The sequence below is a fragment of the Littorina saxatilis genome, linkage group LG6, assembly GCF_037325665.1.
Source record: "Littorina saxatilis isolate snail1 linkage group LG6, US_GU_Lsax_2.0, whole genome shotgun sequence".
Lineage (NCBI taxonomy): Eukaryota > Metazoa > Mollusca > Gastropoda > Littorinimorpha > Littorinidae > Littorina > Littorina saxatilis.
Window position 1 is genome coordinate 25,044,776 of NC_090250.1, and position 25,971 is coordinate 25,070,746.

Below are 25,971 nucleotides of genomic sequence, written 5' to 3' on the forward strand. Positions count from 1 at the left end.
AAGGATACCAGGTGAGTTGTTTACCCTGTATCATTCACCTTTCCATAGCAACCCACTGTCTTTACCAACCACTTTTGGTCAGTCCCTTAGGTGGTCGTTATTTTATTTGTGTGGACTGCAAACACACATTCTCTCTCTGTCTCTCTGTCTCTGTCACTCTCTCTCTCTCTCTGTCACACACACACACACAGGGGGGGGGGGGGGGGGGTAGGGGGGACTTATTCTTACACGGTCGTATCCTAGAACGGGTCAACTGTTGCTTCGTGTGGTTTGCTTTAGTCCTAGTGTCACATGACTGCTCAAGATGGAGGAAGTCGACAGAATTATTATCCACTCGCTCCGCTCCATCGGCTGGTAAGATCAACTTCAGCCTCTTCTGTCTTATTTTAGACCTTCGGATTTCAGTCCAAGAATGTTGCTCTGTGCTTGAGTAGTTTCTATTGTAGAGCGCGGGCAGAACGATTGATATGCCTTTCAGTAGACACAGACAGACTGCTGTGAATCATGCATGTTTCACTTTCACTGAAGTTCAATCGAAAGTGTGCCAGCTATTAAAGATGTCCACGGCACAGTCGCATTCTGAAATGGAACCAGACGTGCGCAGCCTAGAATAACCTCCGCTGTACATTGACCTTAGAGTTTATACAATAGCGAGGAATCACACAAGTGATTTTAGTGGAGAAAAAAAGGTACCCTACTATCGGGTCCAAGGATACAAAAGGGGGAGGGGTCCAGTGACGCAATCCTCAGTTCCAGAGTTATTCAGTACAGTAAGAGCGCTTCAGTTAGCCTATTAAGGTCACCAATGGCAGGATCCTAAATAACCCACACTGAAACTGTGTTCTTATATAATTATGGAAAGAGATTAACTTTTCTTTAGAATAGGCTTACACAGTGGGGTTAATTTGGGTTATACTTACAGTCCTTTACCTTTACAGAAGTTCTGAACAGTTGTAATACAAACATCTACTTCTGAATGGGGTAGTTATGAACCACATTTTACTCATGTTTCTATTATGTCTACAGCGACATAGATGAAGAAGTGCATAACCTGAGGCAGTTCAACACAGATTTGATTGTATCAGCAGCAGTCCAGTGTATAAAATTCATCAACAACGATGCAGACCTTCCCAACACACTCCCGCCAGGGATGTCTGCACGCTTTAGAATGGGTGCATCATTGGCAAATTATGTGCAGGTAAACATGTAAATATTATGGGTTTGGACACATACACACAATACACCTTCACGCTCATCTTGATTCACAGTCTGTGTAGAAATACATTTAGTCAAAACGTGACTAAATGTAAAAACTGTTGCACTGTATTCTTAATTATTTACTGAATCCAAAATAATTGTATGCTGTGTTTGCTTTGAAAGTGTGCTCAGAAATAAAGAAAATTTGTTTCATGCAACTTAGGTTCACTCAGTCACCAAGAACACTGAGTCAGCGCTGTCTAAGTGTCTCGGTGGCAGGGTTTAGGCCAGCTCAGGACTTACTAGTCTCAGTAATTAAACTCATTGTCTCCCAGGTACGGATATATCCGTACCCACTCATATGGCTCTATCTGACCTGGTACGGATATACCCGTACACACAGTCACTTCAGTCACTTCCTGTAACGTCGATCTAAACGCCTGCATTCCATCGTGTTGATACACAGTTTTCTACACAGTTACTACAATTCTGAGTGACCTGCTGCAGCACAGCTGGTCTCGGCTAAAAAAACTTGGTCGATATAGGTGGGGTAGAAAGTGTTAATCAAATATGATCGTAAATGTTCAGTTTTAATCTTTTACAGGGTTCGTACAGGTCATGGAAAACCTGGAAAGTCATGGAATTTGATTTTTAATTTTCCAGGCCTGGAAAGTCATAGAATTTCAATTTAAGTCATGGAAAGTCATGGAATTTAACAAAAATAAGAAAGAAAAAAAATTAACCTTTAGCACGCCAGCGGCTATTTTTGTCGCCCAGCCTTCCCCCCCCCCCCCCCCCCCCCCTTGCCAGCCAGCAGCGATTTGCGTCGCCAGCACAAGGCTTGTTCGTATGACCAACTTCTCGTTCGTATTTGCATACGAGAATAACGGTATTTTTAACAGCACTTGAGCCAAAGCAAGGCTCACTTCCTTCCGTTATCTCGTCGTGTCGTCTGCGCTGCATTTGAGTCGGTTTCGTCGAAGTTTTCTGCTTTTGTTTTTGCATCAATAAAGTACTTTAGCGCTTCGACAAGCAAGATGGAGGATGATGAGTTTGAAACTTTCTTTCGAGTTGTTTCTTGACAACAAAAAGTATGCGGAATTGGAACGAATTACCAAGGAAGATCTTCGCAATGAACTGTGTATCGCGGTGAAAAAAATGACAGTTCGTCAAGTCACAGTGACGGTTACGAAACGGAATTTACGAAAGGGCAGATGGATACAAACAGTGGCTGGTCCAGTTTAGTGAAATGACAGGACCAGCAAACATTACCGATAATCTGACTGCGTAGCAAATGCTTGACTTGCTTGTCGAAGAGAGCGTAGAAACTGACTCAAATTCAGTGCAAAGCAAGCCAGTGTCAAAACTGGCAGTGACAAGACGTAAAAAGTTTGCGTGTTCAGAAATGGCGACCTGTGGATCTAGTCATGGAAAATGTTATTGAGGCTCATGGAAAGTCATGGAAAAGTCATGGAATTTTGTTTCTAAAAACCAGTGGGGACCCTGCTTTTAGGAAGACAGTTTGACTAAATGTTTTGATATGGCGTTATGTAATTTGTTTTCTTTTTTTTCAGGACATGGGTTACAGAGGGGGTGACTTAGGTTACCAGACATTCCTGTATTCTAATGAAGCAGAGATCCGTAAAATCTTCATGTTCCTTGTGGAAAAGCTTCCTAAGGACACCTCACAAGTGGCTGATGAACCAATGGGTAATGTTTTTTTAATTTTTTTTTATTTGAAGATATTTTTCTTCCCGTCTGAACAATAATGTCAAGGCTTTTTATATTGTATTTTATAAGAGCATCCTTCCAGTTGGACACATTTGTTGGCATACTCCAGATACAGCCTCGTAGAAGTAACATCACATATAGTAAGAAGAGTAAATAATTTGAGAATTATTCAGCATGTTGACGAAGCTGACATGGGGCTTAATCTAGATATTGCCCATATATTATTATTGAATATTAATATCCTTGCTAGCTTTATGTACAGAGGTTTTCACTGAATTAGTTCTACAGCTTGACACAGGTATAAGGCACACAATTCATTCCTTGTTTTTGAGCATGTGCTCTAACCACTCTGCCATGTACTCTGTCTATATCAATCATGAGAGAAACACTCCTAAGGGAGTCCCGTCCCATGTCAGGTGCTACTGGAGTGAATGCCCCTGTTTGTCATCTTGGTATGCAGTGGAACCCCCTTTTAAGACCTCCACAAATCTGAGAAAATCAGGTCTTAAAAAGGAGGGAGTCTTAAAATGGAGGTAAATGTACAGAGGTTATGAACAGAAAATCTGAAAAGGCAATGTCTTAAAAAGGGGGGAAGTGTTTAAAGGGGGGTTCCAATCTATTATACTGCAGGCTTATAGTTCTGTTTGCTGTTGTCTATGCAGGTTCTTCTGTGATGCTACACAGGGCCATCTCCACCGAGCTTGGAGCTCAGTTAGCATTGCCATGGGTACCAACATTCCTCAAAGACCGAGGTCTGCGAAACCGCACCAAGCAACCTGGATGGCATAGAGAGGTGTGTTGCACCACATGTAATTTTCATGTATAGCTGTGTGTGTACATGTGTATTATGTAGATAGAGAGAGAGAAATAAATGTGTGCAGGTGCATTTAACTGTCATTAGAATCACTGTTTTGATTATTTTCAAATTCCTGTCTCCCTTATTTTTCCTTTTATTTCTGTTTGTGTCATTTGTTTTGTGTGTTTTTTCTACTTCTTTTGAAAGCATACATTTTATTTCAATCTTTTCATAATTTGAAAACAATGTAACAAGGAAGATATCTACATGACAGTGACGATTGTTTTGTATTTGTGCAAGCTGAGTGGCTTGTTATTTTTGTTCACATGTACTAAGAAGTACACTGTATCCATCTGTTTCAGGGTACGAGCTGTATGCACAGATATCATGCGTGCCACGTGGCAGTACCAAGGGATGTGGCCAGTCTTACAGTCAAACTGCCAAAAGGTAGATGGTTCTTACAGAGTTGCTCCCCCTTTCTGCATGATGAGATTGACCATTCTTTTTCAGTCTAGCTTATCTGTTTCTCCAGATTGAGTACATGGTGCGAGAGAGAAACTGCCAAAACACACATGCACAAAGCAAAAACAAAATCTGTAGCAACAGCATTTACAGAAGTACAAATTGTATGCATTGAATGAACACACATTTAGTAGAAGAATATAAAAAAAAGAAGATTTTGCTGAAGTGGGATTTCACTAGGTAAAAGCAACCCACTTTACGTCTCCTGCCATGTCTTCAAAATAAGTAAAGGAAGAAAATGAATACATCAATCTATAAGTGAATGAATCGTTTCATACAAAGTTCGGAGAATTTCTAAACAGAAAAGTTATATTTTCAATATATAACAGTTACAGTTATATAAATCAACTTATATTTCTGCTTTGATTTCAGAGCAACGTCAGTATTATGGAAAGCAGCTAGCATTTCTGACCAGTCAGACACAGTGTCACGCTGACACAGCTCCGTCAGTTCTGGAGATGACAGCGGCAGAAGTTGCCAGGCAACAGGAATGGGAGACCGAGTGGAACCAGTCGGGTCTCACTTCCAGACTGTCACAGAAGGTGTGGCGTTGTGTTCTTGCATGTGTACACCCCTGTATATTCGGAGGTGTATAGGTTTCACTCTGGGTTTTTTGTTTGTTTGCCTGTCTATCTGTTTGTCCGAACTTAGGTCTCACTTCCAGGCTGTCACAGAATGTGATGGCTTTTTTGTTTTTACACAACTGTATATTCAGAGGTTTATGGGTTTCTCTCTGTCTCTTTGTTGTTTTCTTTCTTTTTTCTTCTGTCTGTTTGTTTGTCCGCGCTTAGATCTCTGGTTTATGGGTTGATGGAGCTAATGTTTGGTGTATGTAACTTGGACATGGGGTACACATGCCTGTAGCAACAAAATTAGGTTCCTTCCTGTGGCAAAAAAGGAGATATGAGCTTAACATGCTGTACATGCCTACCTCTAGTTATTGGTGACAGTTTTGAGTCCATGGGGTTTTTGCTTAATTGTTTCTTGTGTATTTTATTTCCTCGGGTGATAAAGAAATTCAGAATGACAGGAAACATTTCTTTTGTGATTTGGAGCTTGTGTGAAATAGGAACAGCGTCCATGGGCATTAACTACCCGTGTGACTTGGAATAATAGGCCGTGAAAAGTAGGATATGCGCCGAAATGGCTGCGATCTGCTGGCCGATGTGAATGCGTGATGTATTGTGTAAAAAAATTCCATCTCACACGGCATAAATAAATCCCTGCGCCTTGACTATGTGCGCGATATAAATTGCATAAAATAAAATTTAAAATTAAAAAAATTAAAAAATCCCTGCGCTTAGAACTGTACCCACGGAATACGCGCGATATAAGCCTCATATTGATTGATTGATTGATTAACTACATGGGAGAAAAGCTGTTTGTTCCCCCAGCCAGTTATGTTAAAGTGATTCTATAAGTTAGTTAAAGTAGACAGTCAGTTGTCTGATTTTGCTGACACTTTTGAGAAGTGTTTTAAGACATGCTGTTGAATGTATAATTTTCTTTTATTGTTTTAATTTGCAAATAGGTAAGTGGGATTTCAACTTCCACTTGTGTTATGTTTTTTGTTTGTTTGCAAGCTGGTTCAGAAATCTGAGAAAATCAGTGAGTCTTAAAACGAAGAGTAATTTTCAAGAAGTTTTGAACAGAAAATCTGAGAAAAAGGGTCTTAAAAGGGAGGGAGTCTTAAAATTGAGGTTCCACTGTTCTACACTCTTTCCTTCTCCGCCTTGTCATCATCACAAGTCTAACTCCAACCCAAATGTACTGTATACATAAAGAGTACTTTCCTGAGTCTTGTGTCAGGACAAAAAAACAAGCAATGTATGTTGTTGGAACGTTTAATTATTGACAAAACAAAATGTTACGTTCACATTTTGTTTGCCTCGCTTATGTCCTCCTTGCAAGCAGCTGAACAATTTGTCAGATAAGTTTTCTGTATAATTAGTGTTTTTTTGTCTGTTCACTTAAAAGACCGCTGGGTAGAAATATCTGTGAACGTAACGATTTGTTTTGTCAATAATTAAATCTTCAAACAGCATACCTGTCTTGTTTTTTTTATTCTGAATTTTAAAACATTGGCAGTCTTTTTACTTTCGGAATTCTTGTTTCAGGACTATAAGGCGAGGAAGATGAGCAAGATCCAGAAGATGTTAACGGACCGACTGAAGCAGGACGCCAAGCAGCGGGACGGAGGCAGTACCATGGACTCGCTGCGTGACCTTCAGCAGGTCATGGCGTCAATCAGCCAGAACGCTCGCGGCGGGACCAAGACGAAAGGCTCGCGCTTTGCTCACACTGAAAAACTCTTGTACGGCAAGGTGAGAGGAGTGGGGCTGTGTATTGGGAAAGGCTGTTTGGGGTAAATGATTTATACATCTTTAAGCTTAGGCAAAAATATAAATATCTATACATGTTTGTTTCCTAAGACATGGCTAAAAACATTAGGGTAGGTAGGTCGGTTCCTCTGTTTTTTGTTTTTTGATTGAAGTTTGTTTTTGATATACACAGGTGTATATGGCTTTTTATTGCCCTGAAATCGCGCAAACTCTGTCCCCTTGATGTCAGAGAAGAGTTGTGACTCCAGGTCAATGACTTATGTTTTCAACTGAGACCAACGCCTTTGATGTCTAAGAGGAGTGGTGCAAGAAGATAGTGCCATGGTCATTGTAGCTGAAACATGCATATTACATCATGTACTCATATATTGAAAGACTAGAGGAATACCCGGCTTTGCTGGGTGGATCGCGAGACAAAGTAGCGGTTCGCCGGCTCAGAGCACGTGTTGAAAATTTTCATCCACCAGTTTGTGCCCGGGGTCCACCTGAATATGCCCACCAAATTTGATGCATAATATTTACGATATCACAAACAGAACTCTACAATCCACAGGTGTTGCCTTGCGAGCTATAAATAGCTCACAACTTCTAAGGCGAACAACTCTGCAGAGTCTGCTGTGAAGGGCGACGGTAGTCTCCCTGTCACACCCACCCCCGTTTGAATGAACTTTGTCCCCAAAGTTCCGAACCATGGACCCGCCAAGCTTAGGTCCCTCCCAGATTCGTGGAATGGAAACAGCATGTAAATGATTCAGTGGCCATAATGCCATAATGCCATTCCTGAACATATCATGAGTCCCATCCTGGTCGACGACGCCGAATGTAACCGAGTGCCGAAACACCACAATCACCTTTGGAGGCGAAGTCCACTCAAACAGGATTGAGATATTTAGAGCTTATCTCTAAACCCTTTAAAAACTGTTATGGCTTCTCAAAGGAAGGCCAGAACATACAGACACGTTAAAATTAATATTAAAAGTCCTACGGTTTTGAGCCATTAAGGACTTGAGTGTTTGTCCACTTTCATCATACAGACACACCAAAGCCGCCAGACCACATCACAAACAGAACTCTACAATCCACAGGTGTTGCCCACACACACACACACACACACACACACACACACACACACACACACACACACACAGAAGCCGTATATATATATATATATATCTATATCTATATCTCTAAATATATATAGAGATAGATGACAGTGTATTTTTTCGCGTGGCTATAAATTGATTCGACCTTTGCACTTTTACAGTGAGGACAACTTACGGGTGCAAGGAAAGCTTTCTGGACAGTGCAGTGACCTTCTAAAAATAGTAACGGGAATATCTGAAGCTGCTTGTCATACCGTAGCGCGCCACACGAAGGAAGGGAGATAAACGCAAAACACTGGAGAAGATAAGGAAGAGTTACTGGGAATGGATGAACAGAAAAACCAAAATCGGTTCAGCGCTGCGCGCTGAGAGCACGTGTTGAAAATTTTCATCGACCAGATTGTGTCCGGGGTCTACCTGAATATGCCCACCAAATTTGAAGCAGATCCATCGAGAACTTTGGCCGTGCATCGCGAACACACACACAGATATGGAAATAATGTATTTTTACATTATTTTAGTCAAGTTTTGACTAAATGTATTAACGTAGAGGGGGGAATCGAGACGAGGGTCGTGGTGTATGTGCGTGTGTGTGTGTGTGTCTGTGTGTGTGTGTAGAGCGATTCAGACTAAACTACTGGACCGATCTTTATGAAATTTGACATGAGAGTTCCTGGGTATGATATCCTCAGACGTTTTTTTTCATTTTTTGAGTCACTTGAGAAAAAGTGACTCTATGTAATCGGTCAGTGTTAGTCTGTCCGGCCGGCCATCCGGCCGGCCGGCCGTCCGGCCGGCCGGCCGGCCGGCCGGCCATAGACACCACCTTAACGTTGGACTTTTCTCGGAAACTATCAAAGCGATCCGGCTCATATTTTGTTTAGTCGTGACCTCCAATGACCTCTACACTTTAACGATGGTTTCGTTGACCTTTGACCTTTTTCAAGGTCACAGGTCAGCGTCAAAGGAAAAATTAGACATTTTATATCTTTGACAAAGTTCATCGGATGTGATTGAAACTTTGTAGGATTATTCTTTACATCAAAGTATTTACATCTGTAGCCTTTTACGAACGTTATCAGAAAAACAAGGGAGATAACTAGCCTTTTCTGTTCGGCAACACACAACTTAACGTTGGGCTTTTCTCGGAAACTATAAAAGTGACCGGGCTCAAATTTTATGTGAACGTGACTCCCAGTGACCTCTACACTTTGACGTCTGCTTTGGTGACCTTTGACCTTTTTCAAGGTCACAGGTATGTCTTGAAGGAAAAAAATTGAAATATCATATCTCTGAAACTATTCATCGGATTTGATTCAAACTTTATAGGATTATTCTTTACATCAAATTATTTACATCTGTATTGTGTTGTGAATAGCAATTTCTTCCTGTCCATCTGATGCCTCATATAATATTCAGAACTGCGAAAGTGACTCGATCGAGCGTTTGCTCTTCTTGTTTTATAAATGTCTTTGATGACGTCATATCCGGCTTTTCGTGAAAGTTGAGGCGGCACTGTCACGCCCTCATTTTTCAACCAAACTGGTTGAAATTTTGGTCGGGTAATGTTCGACGAAGCCCGGACTTCGGTATTGCATTTCAGCGTGGTGGCTTAAAAATTAATTTATGACTTTGGTCATTAAAAATCTGAAAATTGTAAAAACAAAAAATTTTTATAAAACGATCCAAATTTACGTTTATCTTATTCTCCATCATTTGCTGATTCCAAAAACATATAAATATGTTATATTCAGATTAAAAACAAGCTCTGAAAATTAAATATATAAAAATTATTATCAAAATTAAATTTTCCAAATCAATTTAAAAACACTTTCATCTTATTCCTTGTCGGTTCCTGATTCCAAAAACATATAGATATGATATGTTTGGATTAAAAACACGCTCAGAAAGTTAAAACGAAGAGAGGTACAGAAAAGCGTGCTATCCTTTCCAGCGCAACTACTACCCCGCTCTTCTTGTCAATTTCACTGCCTATGCCGTGAGCGGTGGACTGACGATGCTACGAGTATACGGTCTTGCTGCGTTGCATTGCGTTCAGTTTCATTCTGTGAGTTCGACAGCTACTTGACTAAATGTTGTATTTTCGCCTTACGCGACTTGTTTGTTTTCAGGATGAAGAGAAAACAATGGCTCAGATTGGAGCAGCAGTGCCATCCAAAGACACAGAAGAAGTGAGTTACACTGATAGCTCTACTCTGGTTACCACTTAGATTGATACCACTTCGTTTGATACCACCTACACTGATAACACTGCTCTTGTGACTTGAGGCTGTCACCAGTCTGCTGATGTGTAGAAAAGAGGCAACATGTAGGAGTCAGTGGACGTAAACCACCATGCAAACATTTACGGAACAAATTAAGCCTGCCAGCAGCTTGCTGATACTTCCATGGACGGATGTCCGGTGATTGTGACATGTAACAGTACTAACACACATCTTTATTTGCCTACCAGATATGATTTCCTGGGGTTTAGTCTGGGATGTAGTTCTGTAATAAACAGTAAACTTTCTTGTACACAAATAACATTCAAAATGTAGACTGCTGGCTTTTGCTTCATGACAGTTGTTTGGCTGTCTTTCTCTCTTTCTTGTGACAATTCTACTTTTTTGTTGTTTTTCCTTCCTTTCTTTTTGTCTTCTCTATAAAGAGTTCAGAGCTGCTTGCATGTAAGAGAAAGACAGAGATAAACACAACCCCCAAAACAAAAAAACATTGTTTATTTCTTTCATGTTACATCTAGGATTCGCTAATACATTGTATAAGCTGCAGTCCCCCACCACTGTAAGCTGTACGGCTGAAAGGAAAACCTGGAGAAGACGGCATCATTCGTCTCGCTGTCCGGGCTGACAATATAAGTGTGATCGACAAGAAGAAGAAGAAGCTATTATACACAGTATGCTTGAGTACGCAACATCAATGCCAAATAGTGTACATATGTCACAATATCAAAATTGAATAAAAAAAAAATTTAAACCAAAAACACTGGATAAAAGAAACATCAAACTATCCCTCTTTTGCAGGAAACGCAGCGCAAGCGAGAAGAAGAACAGCAGCAGCTACGGGAAGAATTGACCCAGCTGCTGTCCCAGATTGACCAACTGGAGCTGGACATGAGGAAGATGACCGCCAGTCGACAGCAGATGGACGAAGCCGTGTCCAGCGCTGCGCAGCAGAGACAAGACAAGGAGGAGGCTTTCCAAGTCAAAAAACGCACACTGGATTTGCTGCCAGACGCCCACAATAACATTCAGAAGCTGCAGGTTAGACACAGTTGGGGTTAGGTGATTGTATAGTACAGTCAAACCTGTCCAAAACGACCACTTAAGTGACCGTCCAAAAGTGGTCGTTATTGACAGGTGGTCGCTATGGACAGATTAATCATGTAGAAGAAAAACTAATTTCGGATCCTTGCGATTGGTCGCTTTGGAGAGGTAGCAGGGCATGGGCAGATTGTATAACATGTTGAAGAAGCTGCCTTTTCTCATTTTTCCCAAAGGGAGAAAGCAACCTGAATTTCCATGAAGGGAACCTCCCACACAGGACTATATGATATCTTATCCTTATGATTGAACTCTAGGTTACTCTTGATTTTTCATCTTGTTTGTGTCTCAAAGAAGCATCCATAGGCAAAAATGTTATCATTGTACTTGTGCTGTCCCTATCTTTGTGACTACAGAATTTTTGTTTTTCTTTTGGTTTTATTCAACAATTCAACAATACATAGATACAATATCTAATGAGCATGTTTAGAATCTACAACAAGCTATAAGCTTATTGTGGTGGTCCTTTTGTTTTTTAACATTGTTTGAGTGTTCTCATGGTGTGCTTGGTTTTATTTTCAGGGAGTGGTGGACGGCAGTGCTCAGAGGTTGCTGAGCTTAGCGGCACAGTGGGAGAAGCATCGAGCACCTCTCATCGACCAGTTTAGGACTCTGCGTGAACTCAGCTCTCAGAGAGAGGTTAGTTGTCCATTCATTGCACTTGTATAGCATAACCCCCCCCCCCCTTTTTTTTTTAAAGATCTTTACAAATCTAAGAAAATCAGGTCTCGAAAAGGAGGCAGTCTTAGAATAGAGTTAAATTTGCAGGTTGTGAACAGCAAATCTGAGAAAGCCAGGTCTTAAAAAGGGGAAAGTCTAGAATTAGGGTATCTAACAGGGGTTCCACTGTATCATGGTTCGTTTACGCAGCATCTTTATCAAGAGTTGTTAGTCACTCCACTGCATGGACCCCATGACAGTTACCTTAACTCATTGTCTCCCAGGTACGGATATATCCGTACCCACAGTCACTTCAGTCGCTTCCTGTAACGTCCATCTAACGCCTGCATTCCATCATTTTGCTAAACAGTTTCTACACAGTTATTACAATTCTGAGTGACCTGCTGCAGCACAGCTGGTCTCAGCTAAAAAAAAAACTTGGTCAACATAGGTGGGGTAGAAAGTGTTAAAAGGAAGTTGTTCTGGTGTCCTTTTCATGCTACTGATGTGAGAGACATTTTTTAAAAGTATTGGCAATGTAATTGGAACTGCCTTATTTGGATGCTTTTTTGCGTTTTTAGTGTTTGTTGTTTCTATTGCATACCAACTCTATTTCACTTAACAGCTATGTTTTTGTTGCAAATAGTTGTGCTACCTGTACATTCAAAGCCAGTTGCTATCTAAAGGTGTCTGACTCAGTCACATTAGGGCAGAATCGTGCACAGCTAAAATCTATTTATCTCTTTGTCAAAATGAATTATCTGTGTGTTTCAGTCAATGAGTATTTTATTGCCTGTGGCATGAAAAAAGAGAAAAAAATATATTCAAGTAACATAAAACATGCTATATACAATTAACGTCAAGTAAGATTAAGAGTGATTTCCCAAAATATGAGACAAGCTTTAGCGCATGACATTTAGGCCAATCACTAGCAAGCAGCCTATCTCCACACGTGGGCAAGACACACCCCTCGCTAGTGACTGGCCCATAATGTCACTCAGGAAAGCGTGCCTCATATTTTGGGAAATCACTCTTATTCTTCTTTGATGTTAATTGTATAATGCATGTTTTATGTTGCTTAAATATATGTTTTTTCTCTAGTTTTCATGCCACAAGAATATAATAATAATAATAATAATAATAAATCACTTTTCTATAGCACAGGTCCCGATTCACGGCTCCAAGCACTTTACAATTCCAATAAACACCACACACACACACACAATATTCACTCTTTCACAACGCATACTCACCTGGCAGTTATTTCTGTGCGTCGTCTATTTTCAAATGATGGCCAATGTTATTTCCATGTGTTTCAGTCTGAGGCCCAGAGACAGCTGGAGGAGATGAAGACGTTTCGCAGCAAGATGAAGGAGGTGGCCGATGAAGCCAGGCAGAAGGAAGACTTACAAAAACAACTGGTCAGTGGACAGCTCAGCTGGTAGAGCACTGGACTTGTTATCCTATGGTCATGGGTTCGAATCCGAGCCGGGACGGACACTGGTCGACTTTATGTCAGTCTCAGACACGGTATCCATGTTCCACCCCTGTGTCGCCACTATGGCACGTACAAGACCTCGGTCATTCTGCCATAAGTGCAGGTGGCTGATTACACCGAAACACGCATACACCTGGGTAGTGCGACTCTGTTGCTGCTAGCTTTCAACTGGGAGGAAGCGACCCAAATTTCCCAGCGATGGGACAATAAAGTAATAAGTCGCGTAAGGCGAAATTACTACATTTAGTCAAGCTGTGGAACTCACAGAATGAAACTGAACGCACTGCATTTTTTCACAATGACCGTAGTCCGCCGCTTGTGCAAAACGGAGTGAAACTGACGAGCCTGTTCAGCGCGGTAGTGGTTTCGCTGTGTTGCATAGCACGCTTTTCTGTACCTCTCTTCGTTTTAACTTTCTGAGCGTGTTTTTAATCAAAACATATCATATCTATATGTTTTGGGAATCAGGAACCGACAAGGAATAAGATGAAATTGTTTTTAAATCGGTTTCGGAAATTTAGTTTTGATCATAATTTTTATATTTTTAATTTTCAGAGCTTGTTTTTAATCCAAATATAACATATTTATATGTTTTTGGAATCAGGAAATGATGTAGAATAAGATGAACGTAAATTTGGATCGTTTTATATAAAAAAAAAAATTATTACAATTTTTAGATTTTTAATGACCAAAGTCATTTATTAATTTTGAAGCCACCAAGCTGAAATGCAATACCGAAGTCCGGCCTTCGTCGAAGATAGCTTGGCCAAAATTTCAATCAATTTGATTGAAAAATGAGGGTGTGACAGTGCCGCCTCAACTTTTACAAAAAGCCGGATATGACGTCATCAAAAGTATTTATCGAAAAAATGAAAAAAACCTCCGGGGATATCATTCCCAGGAACTCTCATGTCAAATTTCATAAAGATCGGTCCAGTAGTTTGGTCTGAATCGCTCTAGACACACAAACGCACAGACAGACAGACACACACACATACACCACGACCCTCGTCTCGATTCCCCCTCTATGTTAAAACATTTAGTCAAAACTTGACTAAATGTAAAAATGAAAAAATGAAAATGAGAGACATACAGTCAATCTTGTCTATAGCGACCACCCAAGGGACTGACTAATAGTGGTCGTAATAGACAAGTGGTTGCTATGAAAAGATTAATCATATAGAAGAAAAACTTGTCTGGGATCGATCCTCAGGATGGTCTTTGTGGGCAGGTGGTCACTTCAGATAGGTTGTCGCAAGTGCAGCTTTGATTATACATTCATTCATTGATTTTATTATGTGGTGTGTTCTGTACATACATCACCGTGAACACTTTTGCGATTAATAAGTGTTTATTATTATCAGTAGTATCTCAGAGTGCCTTGTAAGCTGTGTTTGGTTTGCTTTTGAAACTGCCCCTGATGTGGAAGTGTGCGGCATGAAATAACATTATGTTTTAAGTATAAGAAAGACATGTATAAAAAGTTTATAAAAATAAGGGGGGGGGGGATGTTGTTTCAGTAAATCATTACAGGGGTATCTCTGTTTAACAACTTTGAAAATGTAACCGAAATTCGGTTGTTACAATGAGGGGTCGTAATGTAGAGTTTTACTTAGTTAGGTCCATGTCGGGGTCAGTCAGTGATTCGGAATGATATGGGCATTTTGCTGGATGCTGCCGGCAATGTGAACATGTTCCTTTTCCTTTAAATGATTGTGGTAACTAGTTTATTATTAAATCATTTATACTCACATTCATTTTGCTTGTTTAATCAATCCCCTTATCTAATCGGCAGTTGCATTTTCTGTGTCCTCTTTTCTGTTTCTGATCGTTGGATTCTCTTTTTGTGTGTGCAGCAAATGGAGTACGAAAGGATGACTAAAGACGTGAATCGAACGGCATACACGCGGAAAATAATGGAAATTGTGGCAAACATCAAGAAGCAAAAACAAGAGATTGACAGGGTAAGCTGCCATTCATATGTTGTTGTTTTTTGTTTATATATATAAATGTAAATTGTGTACATTTTTCTTCGAAATTACCAAGCGATTTGAGTGCACATTTTGGCGTTTTTAGCGGCGCTCTCATTCTAAATTTATATATATATACATGTATATATACTACTATCCTTAGGTTTTTAGCCATTGTTTTTCATTTGTAGAGGCATTACAGGAACAGGACTGATGTTGACCATCTTGACAGAAACTAGACATCAGTTCAACTCCTTCCATACAGCACAATCTGTGTTTTCTGCCTTGTTTTTAAATTACTTTGCTCATTTGAGATTAGATTCTGTCAAAACTTTGAGGATTTTGAGTATCTTATATGACTTTGGTTCTGACTGACTTACTGAATGTTTGTGGCTGCAAGGCAGTTTACTTGGCACCATCTTGTTGTGTACATTTTCTTATTTCATGTCCGCCTTTAATAGACGAATTCCGAAAATAACTCTGTTGGGTTTGTATGGGTTGTGTGAGAGTGACCTTTTCTTGCAAAATGGCAGACAAACAATGGAGGGACCAATCACTAGCGAGGGGTGTGCCGGTAACACGTGGAGACACGAACGATTGTGATTGGTCCCTTCATTGTTTGTCTGCCGTTTTGCAAGAAAAGGTCACTCTCCCACAACCCATACAAACCCGATGGAGTTATTTAAGGTGTTCGTCTATTGCTGGGAGCAAATGTTCATTTAAATCTGAAATTGCAATTTGTCGCTTTGCAGATCTTGATAGAAACAAAAAGCATCCAGAAAGAAATCAACTCCTTGTCAGGAAAACTGGACAGAACTTTCACTGTCACAGATGAGCAGATTTTCAGGGTAAGATATTATCTGACCTTTTTTCACACACCACACAAGCAGAATTTTGCATTACAGTACAATGGAACTCATTCTGTTGTCATGACAGCTAGGCCACCTGCAATGTGAGCAAATTTTTGAATGGTCTGAAGGATGTCTTTTCATGGCAGGTACCCCTTTACTAGCATATTGAAGATCATTGATATTTAATACAAAATACATTGTAGCTTTCATAAAGATCTGGTTTTGTGTATTGAGGTCTTTACCCTTTTGCCTCCCCTGACATGGGAAGTAACTCCGTCACTTTCAAACTTGAAGAAAATCATTGCAAAGTAACCACAGCAATTTTTCTGAAATTATAAACACTGAAACATCGCAGGGAGCGTATATATAGCAGGCTTTTCTAGTGGTTCCAGGATCTGCGTATGGGTTCTCGTAAGGCGATATTGGGCGCTCTGGACGGCATTAGGTTAATTTGATGTTTTCTTTTACGCAGGATGCGAAGCGGGATGAGAGTGTAAAGAAGGCGTATCGGTTTTTAGCGGCATTACACGAGGTGAGTGTGTTTATATGTGTATTCCCTCTTGTTTCTTTTTTCTGACTGTGGAGGCATAGAGATTTTTCTTTTTAAATGTGAAGATTTATCCAAGGAAGAGACGACTAAAAGGAACCATTGTTACTTATTCTTAACAACTCTGTGCAGGGAAATGTACACCCTTTTTGTTGAAACCCTTGCAATTCTTGGGTTTCTTCCAGTTCCTCATGAAAGTCAGTTTTGTTTTATGATGCTTGAGGACGGGAACATGTCAATACGTCCCAATACCATTACGTCCCAGTACCATTACGTCCCAGTACCATTACGTCCCAGTACCATTGCGTCCCAGTACCATTGCGTCCCAATACCATTGGGTCCCAGTACCATTGCGTCCCAGTACCATTACGTCCCACTACAATTACGTGCCATTGCGTCCCCGTACCATTAGGTCCCAATACTAGTGAATTTAATTTCTGAAATGTTACTGTAGCAGTGTAGCGACACGTTTTGTAATAAAAGTGCGTTTTGTAATAAATTTATTACAAATCGTGTTCGGATTACACAATTTTTATTACAAAACGCGTTCAACACGATTTGTAATAAAAATTGTGTCGGTACATAGCAGTATTTTACAAATAGAAAAAAAAGAAGATGTGTACCGGTTAGTCGAGATGAGGTGAAGTGGAAAAAAATAAAAATAAATAAATAAATAAATAACTGTTTGTTCATGGGAGAAAAAAAATCCTTCACGATATAATCAGAAACTGTAAAGGATATTGCATGTCAGTTTGTTTGTTTTGAGGCGCTCCTTGCTTTCCTTACAGGTTTTCTGAGGTAACCATGTTCTTTCTTTTAAAATGAACTGAAGCACGCTAACCTAAACCGAAGTGTAAAATTAATATATGCTCAGTTTAGCGGTGCTCGACACAAAGAAAAATACCGAAACAGTACAGTACACCGCTTTGTATTCCACTGTATGTAATCGAGCATGACATGACTGTATGCTTATTTACTGAGTAGACGATGTTTAAACCCGTTTCTGAGAAAAGCTAGACTGACTGTCCAGTCATCGAACCTTCAGCAAATAGACACCGAGACACACAGATAGCGAAACCCATACACGCACAAATGTAGACACAGACACCTACATACATACGTACATAACACACACACACACACACTAACACACACACACTGCCCACCGCAGCGTTCAAGCATTGCTCAAATAACAATTGTGTTGGGACGTAATGGTACGGGGACGTAATGGGATTCCTTTATGGGACGTATCGAGATGGAATTTTCTTGGGACCTATCGACACGCAATTTTGTTGGGACGCAATGGTACGGGACGCAATGGCACTGGGACCCAATGGTATTGGGACCCAATGGGATTGCTTAATGGGACGCAATGAGACGGCATTTTTTTGGGACGCAATGGTACTGGGACACAATGGTACTGGGACGTATTGGCATGACCCCTTGAGGACAATTAGATCCAAAGAAAATTATATGACATGGTAGTTACATTTTACCACCAGGATGTTGTTGGTTGGTTGGTCAATTGATTGATTGAGTAAGAAACGACACAAAACAACAGGGAAAGCCCAGTGATTGAGAAAGAAATGATAGACTGTACCACACAAAACAACAGGGAAAGTCCTGTTAACGAGTAAAAAAACGATAGACTGTACCACACACAAAAACAGGGAAAGCCCTGTTAACGAGTAAGAAACGATAGACTGTACCACACACAAAAACAGGGAAAGCCCTGTTAACGAGTAAGAAACGATAGACTGTACCACACACAAAAACAGGGAAAGCCCTGTTAACAAGTAAGAAACGATAGACTGTACATCACAAAAACAGAGAAAGCCCTGTTAACGAGTAAGAAACAATAGACTGCTCGATACAAAACAACAGAAGAAACCCAGTGAATTCCACAGCGTGCTGGAAGAAAAGTGAAGATCACGTATATTGTGGTGTTAGAAAATGAAAACAGAAGCATTGGTTGTTACAGAACTGTGAGCAGCTTACCAAGACAGTGGAGGAGACTGGAGTCATTCTAAGAGAAATCAGGGACCTAGAAGATCAGGTATAGTTGTGTGTGTGTGTGTGTGTGTGTGTGTGTGTGTGTGTGTGTGTGTGTGTGCATGCATGCATGTGTGTGTGTGTGTGCATGCATGCATGCATGTGTGTGTGTGTGTGTGTACAGTGTGTGTGTGTGTAAATGTATGTGTGTTATTGTCTATTCAGTGTGTGCATTTGTACAGTATACAAGTGCACAACCAATTTTGGCAGTATTTTGAACTTCCTTCTTTTTCTACGGCGGACAATCAGATTTGCTTCCTTTCTTGGGGGAAAATGATGTTGCTGTTGCAATAGTACTTCCCTGTGTAATACTTTCCCCTATGCTGTGATGTCAGTGTCAGTCATGACTGGATGGGGAATTCCAAACAGTGTTGCATGAGCTATCCATAATATATGATTGATAGTGTCCTTGTTGATCATCTTCACTTTTTAGCTTCTGTGGTACAATGGAACCCCCCTTTTAAGACCACCAACAATCTGAGAAAATCAGGTCATACAAGGAAGGAGTCTTAAATGGGGATACATTTACAGAGGTTATGAAGGAGTCTTAAATGGGGATACATTTACAGAGGTTATGAAGGAGTCTTTAAATGGGGATACATTTAGAGGTTATGAAGGAGTCTTAAATGGGGATACATTTACAGAGGTTATGAAGGAGTCTTAAATGTGAATACATTTACAGAGGTTTATGAAGGAGTCTTAAATGGGGATACATTTACAGAGGTTATGAAGGAGTCTTAAATGGGGATACATTTACAGAGGTTATGAAGGAGTCTTAAATGGGGATACATTTACAGAGGTTATGAAGGAGTCTTAAATGGGGATACATTTACAGAGGTTATGAAGGAGTCTTAAATGGGGATACATTTAGAGGTTATGAAGGAGTCTTAAATGGGGATATATTTACAGAGGTTATGAAGGAGTCTTAAATGGGGATACATTTACAGAGGTTATGAAGGAGTCTTAAATGGGGATACATTTACAGAGGTTATGAAGGAGTCTTAAATGGGATGTGGGGGGTGGTGTAAAAAGTGGGTTCCACAGTATACCTGTCATGACGAGACACCTGAGCTGTTAGGACACTTTTGGTTGGTCCCAAGGATATCCAATAAATGTACAGCCGTTATGATCAGAAAGTCTGAGAAAACAAGGTCTCAAAAGGGAAGGAGTCTTAAATGTGGGTGTCTTTAAAGGGGGGTTCCACTGTCATCATAACTTCAGTGGTGCATGTACCTGTAATGATAGGCCCCTCTGATGAGAGGACACTTCCCAATAGAGGACACCTTCTTCTGCCCTTATGTCGGCAAACTTAACCAAAGTACAGTGGAACCCCCTTTCAAGACCTCAAAAAGTCTGAGAAAATCAGGTCTTTAAAAGGAGGGAGTCTTAAAATGGAGGTCAATTTACAGAGGTTGTGAACATAAAATCAGGGAGTTAGAAGGGAAGGAGTCTTAAATGTTAAATGGGATGGGGGGGGGGGGGGGTGTAAAAAGTGGGTTCCACAGTATACCTGTCATGACAGGACACCTGAGCTGTTCGGACACTTTTAGTTGGTCCCATGGATATCCATTAATCACAGACACTACTGCCATTTAAAACCATGTCGGTTATCCTCAATATATTGTAATGATCCTTTGTGTTGTGTTTGTGTGCAGATTGAAACGGAGAGTCATAAGAAGGTGCTTGCTAACTTGGAGAAGATCACAGAGGACTATCAACAAATGAAAAAAGAAAATGCGACTCTAATGGCAAAACTGAAACAAAAGTAACATCCCATGGCATTACAGTGCCAATCTTTATGACCACCAAGTACAAAAGAGACCATACGTGTATATGTTAATTTATGACAGTGTAGAGGCCGGCATTTTTTATGCATGTAGGAAGGTGAATACTTTTGTGCTTTTTTGTGTCAACCCCACCTATCCTGAGTAACTGCAACGTTTAATTTGTTGCAGAAGTTTCTTTATTAGGGCACTTTCTTTTGTTTGTGAGCGTCCTTGTTTTGTCTTCATGCACATTTTACTACAGGGTCCTTCGTACACAAGATTTTTTTAAATGCACATGTATCTTTGATTATCACAGCATTTCCAAGTATGCTTGTATGTATACGTGTGTGTGTGTGTGTGTGTATGAGTGTATGCATGTGTGTGTGTTGGTGTGTGTGTGTGTGTGTGTGTGTGTGAGAGAGAGAGGGAAAGAGAAAGAGAGGGCGGAGAGAGTTCTCCTACAGAAGGTTAGCAAAAAATTGTTTTTGTCTTCATACTGTGATTAAATGAATGGTTCGCAGCTCATTTTGTGAAAACTGCACTATGTGATTTGTTTGCATGGGACTGTGTTTTTTCTCTCTCTCCCTTATTTCTGTGTAAAAGATTTGTGGCATGCAGTAACATGTAAGTGCAATCATGGTCCTGGAGTCATCTATACAGATTTATACAGTAGATATATGTTAAAAACATGCTTTCTGTTACGGTATGAAAAAGTTGATTTACAGTTTGTTGTCAATGCTATGTCATTCATTACATACTAAGAAGTATTTACTGCCAATACAGTAAAGTGCAATTTTAAAACACCAATGAGTCTCAGAATGTTGGTGTGTGTGTCGTGTGTGTTCGTTCGGTCAGTTGGTTGGTGGGTCTGTTGGTTGGTCTGTTTATTGCCTAATTGTCTCGAATGATGTACATGTACCAGTACAACAACTGTCAAGTGATTGAGTCCTATACATTGTTCTGTGACTCATCATCTTTGTTGTTGAAGTAACAGATTCTTTCCCAAATGTTGTTTAGCAAGTGATTCGTAAGTAACAATTAACATTGTAATCGTGACTGGAGAGTTTAAACATTAACAACTTTGCAGATTTTGCATTTGAAAAACTTCCTTGTATATAACAGCTTCAGATCCAAGGTTGATTAGTCAGAAGGAACACATACACACACCATCACCACCACCACTAACTTCATTTTTAAACTCCTTGTCCAAGCGGAGCGCGGGCGAAGCCCGCGCGTAGCGAGGTAGTTTTTTTTTTCATCTCCCAGCACTGAAAATTTTTTTGCCAAGTGGTGTCTGTCTGGACATTGTTCTAGAATTCATCTTTTAGCACAATATTAGCGACACTGTTTGGACAATTCTATTAAAATTAGGCGTACAAACTGATTTTGTTTCGGGGAATCCTCTCAGAGGATCAGAATTTTCATACAATATCATCGGAAGCTGTTACAACGGGAAAATGTGAAACTTTTGTCACTTTTTAACATGGAATTTCATCTTTGAGCGTTTCAAGCGGACTTTAATAAAATAGTTATTTGCGAATTAAGCAGCGGAAGACACTCACCGGTTCAACATGTGTATGGTCATTAAACCTCAAAACATTTCAGTAAGTGGTTTAGACAAACACCTCCGCCATGTGAGGGTGACTGGTTTGTAGCTGAAGAGTTTTTTCTAAAGTGTGTTCTAAATACAAATGACGTACTGGTAATGATGTAATGAGTTGTTCTAATCTTGTTCTTGGAACTCTTGCTGTTCCAAGCTTGTTCTTAGCAAGTCTTGGTGACGAGAACAAAGACTATCAATGAAATCTTTAGAAATAACCTCTGACAACGACGACGATGACGACGACGACGACGATAACAACAACAACAACAAATGACATCGACGACGACGACGACAACAACAACAACAACAACAACAAAAACAACAACACGAGAACAACAACAATCACGACAACGAACATGACAACAACAACACCAACAACTACGACGACAACTACAACGACTGGGTTATGATGACATCACCAATGATTTAAAGGCCGTTAAAAAATCGTTAAATCCTATTTCTTCACTGATTCTTATGAAATTTTAAAGGTAGGTTTGTTGTCCCCAACTTATTTTCACTCCATACTTTTCCAGAAGAAAAACATAATTTTGGCAGTTAAAAACCGTTAAATTTCAATTCTTCACCGATATTTATGAAATTTTGTGGGTAGGTTCGTTGTCCCCAACTGATTTTCACTCTATACTTTTCCAGAAGAAAGACATAATTTTGGCAGTTAAAAAACGTTATATTTCAATTCTTCACCTATCTTTATGAAATTTAGTGGGTGGGTCCGTTGTCCCAAACTGAATTTTAAGACATACTTTTCCAGACAAAAAACCTTATTTTTGGCAGTTAAAAACCGTTAAATCTCAATTCTTCATCGATATTTATGAAATTTTGTGGGTAGGTTCGTTGTCCCCAACTGATTTTCACTCCATACTTTTCCAGAAGAAAAACATAATTTTGGCAGTTAAAAACCGTTACATTTAAATTGTCACCTATCTTTATGAAATTTAGTGGGTGGGTCCGTTGTCCCAAACTGAATTTCAAGACAAACTATTCCAGTCAAAAAAACTTATTTTTGGCAGTTAAAAACCGTTAAGTCTCAATTCTACACCGATATTTATGACATTTTGTGGGTAGGTTTGTTGTCAGATTTGACATGATGGCAGAATTGAAAGTGTGAGATATCCTGATGTTTCACAATTTATGCTGCATAATTCAGCCCCATAGGCGCTTGAATTTTAGGTGGAGTTGGGTTTTTTTTCAGCCCAAACCAGTAACCCCCACATGGTTTTCATGTCCCTTTCTGAGAGACTTCAAGAAGTTTCAATTTGACGTCATGATTAGCCTGCCGCATTAGCAAGTATGAAAACACGTCATCGATGACACATTTTAAGACAGAGAGAGAGAGAGAGAGAGAGAGAGAGAGAGAGAGAGAGAGAATCATGTACACACAGATGGACGACTTCGCTTGGGGTATGTACTGCCCGGCAGTACACATCTACTTAATTTTTAATTAGCTGTGCATTTCTGTTTGGTATTCCACACACACACGCGCATTTCTGTTTGGTATTCCACACACACACACATTTCTCATTAGAAAACACACACACAACACAAACACACACTCTCTCTCTCGCGCGCACGGTCACACCCCACACCAACTTTCGGTTCTTACACGTCAGTAATGTGTCAATCAAAACAACTGACACAGGCGCCCCAACTAACAATTCGAAACCGTAGCTTCCTTCACATAATCGTCAACTTTCACGCACATCGCGCGTGGCAAAAGCTCATAACAACGATGAACAAGAGGCGAAGCCTTCAAGGCTCACGTAAGAAATCGACAAACAGTAACACAAACTCAATCACTCCGTCACACACACACCGTCACACACACACACACACACACACACACACACACACACACACACACACACACACACACACAGTAAGCATAGGTGAAACTATGCAAGAAAGCGAGACCCTGGATCTGCCAAGAAGTCTCGGCCCGCTCACAATAACAATGACCGAGACTTTCAGTAATTCCTTTGCGTGACGTCTAACCCTCTTACGTCATAATGTGACGTCTTCAAATAGTTTCTATCACACAGTCACGTCGAACACTTTTGACCGAGACTGACGTAATCCATAGACTCGGAAATGTTAAAGTTTCTACCACAGACATACACACATGTATACATACATACGCACGCACGCACAGACAGACAAAGTTTATCATCGCATAGGCTACACTTACGTGGAGCCAAAAAATGGAACAAAAAGACAAAAATAGATGCTGGATGAGCAAATGGAAAATTACTTGCACAATGAATGGATTTTATGTGAGTCAGTTTCATTGGTTGCAAGAACTTTTAACCAATCAGATCTTCTGTATTATACGTCAGAGTTGCTCGAGGTCCGACGGATGAGTCGGTCGAGAAGCCCTTTGTCTCCGTCCGGCTGTTAGTATTACGATTCGCCCTCGAACATATATATATGATAAGCTGGCCTGAGGGAACTTCGTCCACTTCCACCGCAGGTCTACTTGTTATTATTAGTACATAGTGTAGAGGTTTCTGTCTGTCCACCAAGATACCTGTTTTTTCAGTGTTCCGAGTCAGTCAGACTGACGGGTCTGCGTTTTTTTGCTGACTCCCATTTCGCAGAGGCAAGCCTGCTCAGCCGATAGCTTTTCAATAAAGCGTGTCATCCCAACCTGCCGCATCAGTCTCAGTCTGCCGAACCCAGTCTACCGCATCCTAGCCAGGCAAGAATGATAAATTTACGATTGATTGTCGGATACCGAAAGATTCGCGGTCTGCGGTTGTCGGTGAACATGAACAGCAACGAGAGATTGGCAGCTAACATGTAGCGGTCCTTAGCAGATTATGACTTTATTCAGTTATTCCCCGGAAAAACAGAAATGGTGCAGCAAAAACCTTTTTTTTCTGGGGAATAACTGAATAATGTCATAATCCGCCGAAGCATCGTTTTTTCCGCAGCCGGCAAAACAGTTTTTCCGCAGCATAGTGTTTACATGTTTTTCCGCGGCATTATCATTGCGATTCACTTTTTCTTCGGAATAATTTGTGACAGTTTTTCTGCAGGAAAACCAACGCTCTTGTAAAGTATAGTGTTAAAACTTTGTATCCGTCTCCAGAGAGAACTCAGTGGTCTCCACCCCCCCCCCCCCCCCCCCCCCCCCCCCCAGATATAATAGCTTGCTCCACAGTGGCCAACCAATCCGAGAACTTGAGGCGTGTGGTCATTTACCCCCATTCAACTTCACAATGGTGGCTGAGCGTGGAACAATTTTTTAAGCAAATCGAACACGAAGGCAAATGTGATCATTTTTGCTGACAGGTAAGTGTGTTACCAGCGTAATTTTGTAATTAGCAGTTCCTGCTTTCAGTGCCCACGGCCCGCGTTTTCTGGGTAATTTTGGACGAGTCCATTTCTCATCAGAGGGGGAACCCACGTGCTCCAATATTATAATGAGCAAGAGTACAAAATGCCGCGGAAAAAAATTAAGACGTTTTTCTGCAGTAAAACAACAGCACAATTTTACCAAAGCATTCGTTATTTCAATTTTACCGCATAAAAAACTATGCTTAGGCGGATGATGAAATTATCATTCAGTTATTCCCCGGAAAACCCGTTTTTGCTGCAGCATTTCTGTTTTTCCGAGGAATAACTGAATGAAGTCATAATCCGCTAAGGATACTTAGTTTCTCATCAGTAGACACGCATTCTCATTCGCCGGCCACTTGAAATGACCACAACCGTCATGACGCCATTTCCGTCCAAACCATCTGTCTCAATTCACTCTTCGACATTCATGTATATATTTGATTTTTAGGGCTGTAGTTTGCAAACTCTTGTCGCTAATGTCAATAAAATGGCGCGAGCAGCTAAATTTACAGAAGTAGGGCCTACTGAGAAAACAGGATCACGACTACTTGTTAGTCGACGAGAAATTATTTTCAAATATGGTCACGGGAGAAAGTCAAGTACGTACCCTGATCCGAGATTTCTCATTGAACGAG

General features: G+C 40.4%; 1 protein-coding gene across 1 annotated transcript; it reads left to right on the forward strand.

Annotated features, from left to right (window-relative positions):
- Positions 1–288: 288 nt before the first annotated feature.
- On the forward strand, positions 289–21,179 carry LOC138968803 (coiled-coil domain-containing protein 22 homolog). Its single transcript, XM_070341448.1, has 16 exons — positions 289–354; positions 1,027–1,198; positions 2,772–2,907; positions 3,591–3,721; positions 4,087–4,171; positions 4,619–4,788; positions 6,364–6,570; positions 9,824–9,883; positions 10,733–10,972; positions 11,555–11,671; positions 13,012–13,113; positions 15,047–15,154; positions 15,913–16,008; positions 16,484–16,543; positions 18,540–18,614; positions 20,266–21,179. Exons 1-16 carry the CDS (start codon positions 305–307, stop codon positions 20,377–20,379), a joined length of 1,923 nt encoding a protein of 640 aa, XP_070197549.1. The 5' UTR covers positions 289–304; the 3' UTR covers positions 20,380–21,179.
- The last annotated feature ends 4,792 nt before the right edge of the window (positions 21,180–25,971 follow it).

Coding starts and splice junctions, on each gene's coding strand:
- LOC138968803 (XM_070341448.1), top strand. CDS start 305: ATGGAGGAAGTCGACAGAATTATTATCCACTCGCTCCGCTCCATCGGC. Junction 4,789..6,363: donor CTTCCAGACTGTCACAGAAG/GTGTGGCGTTGT, acceptor TTCTTGTTTCAG/GACTATAAGGCGAGGAAGAT. Junction 10,973..11,554: donor ATAACATTCAGAAGCTGCAG/GTTAGACACAGT, acceptor TTTTATTTTCAG/GGAGTGGTGGACGGCAGTGC.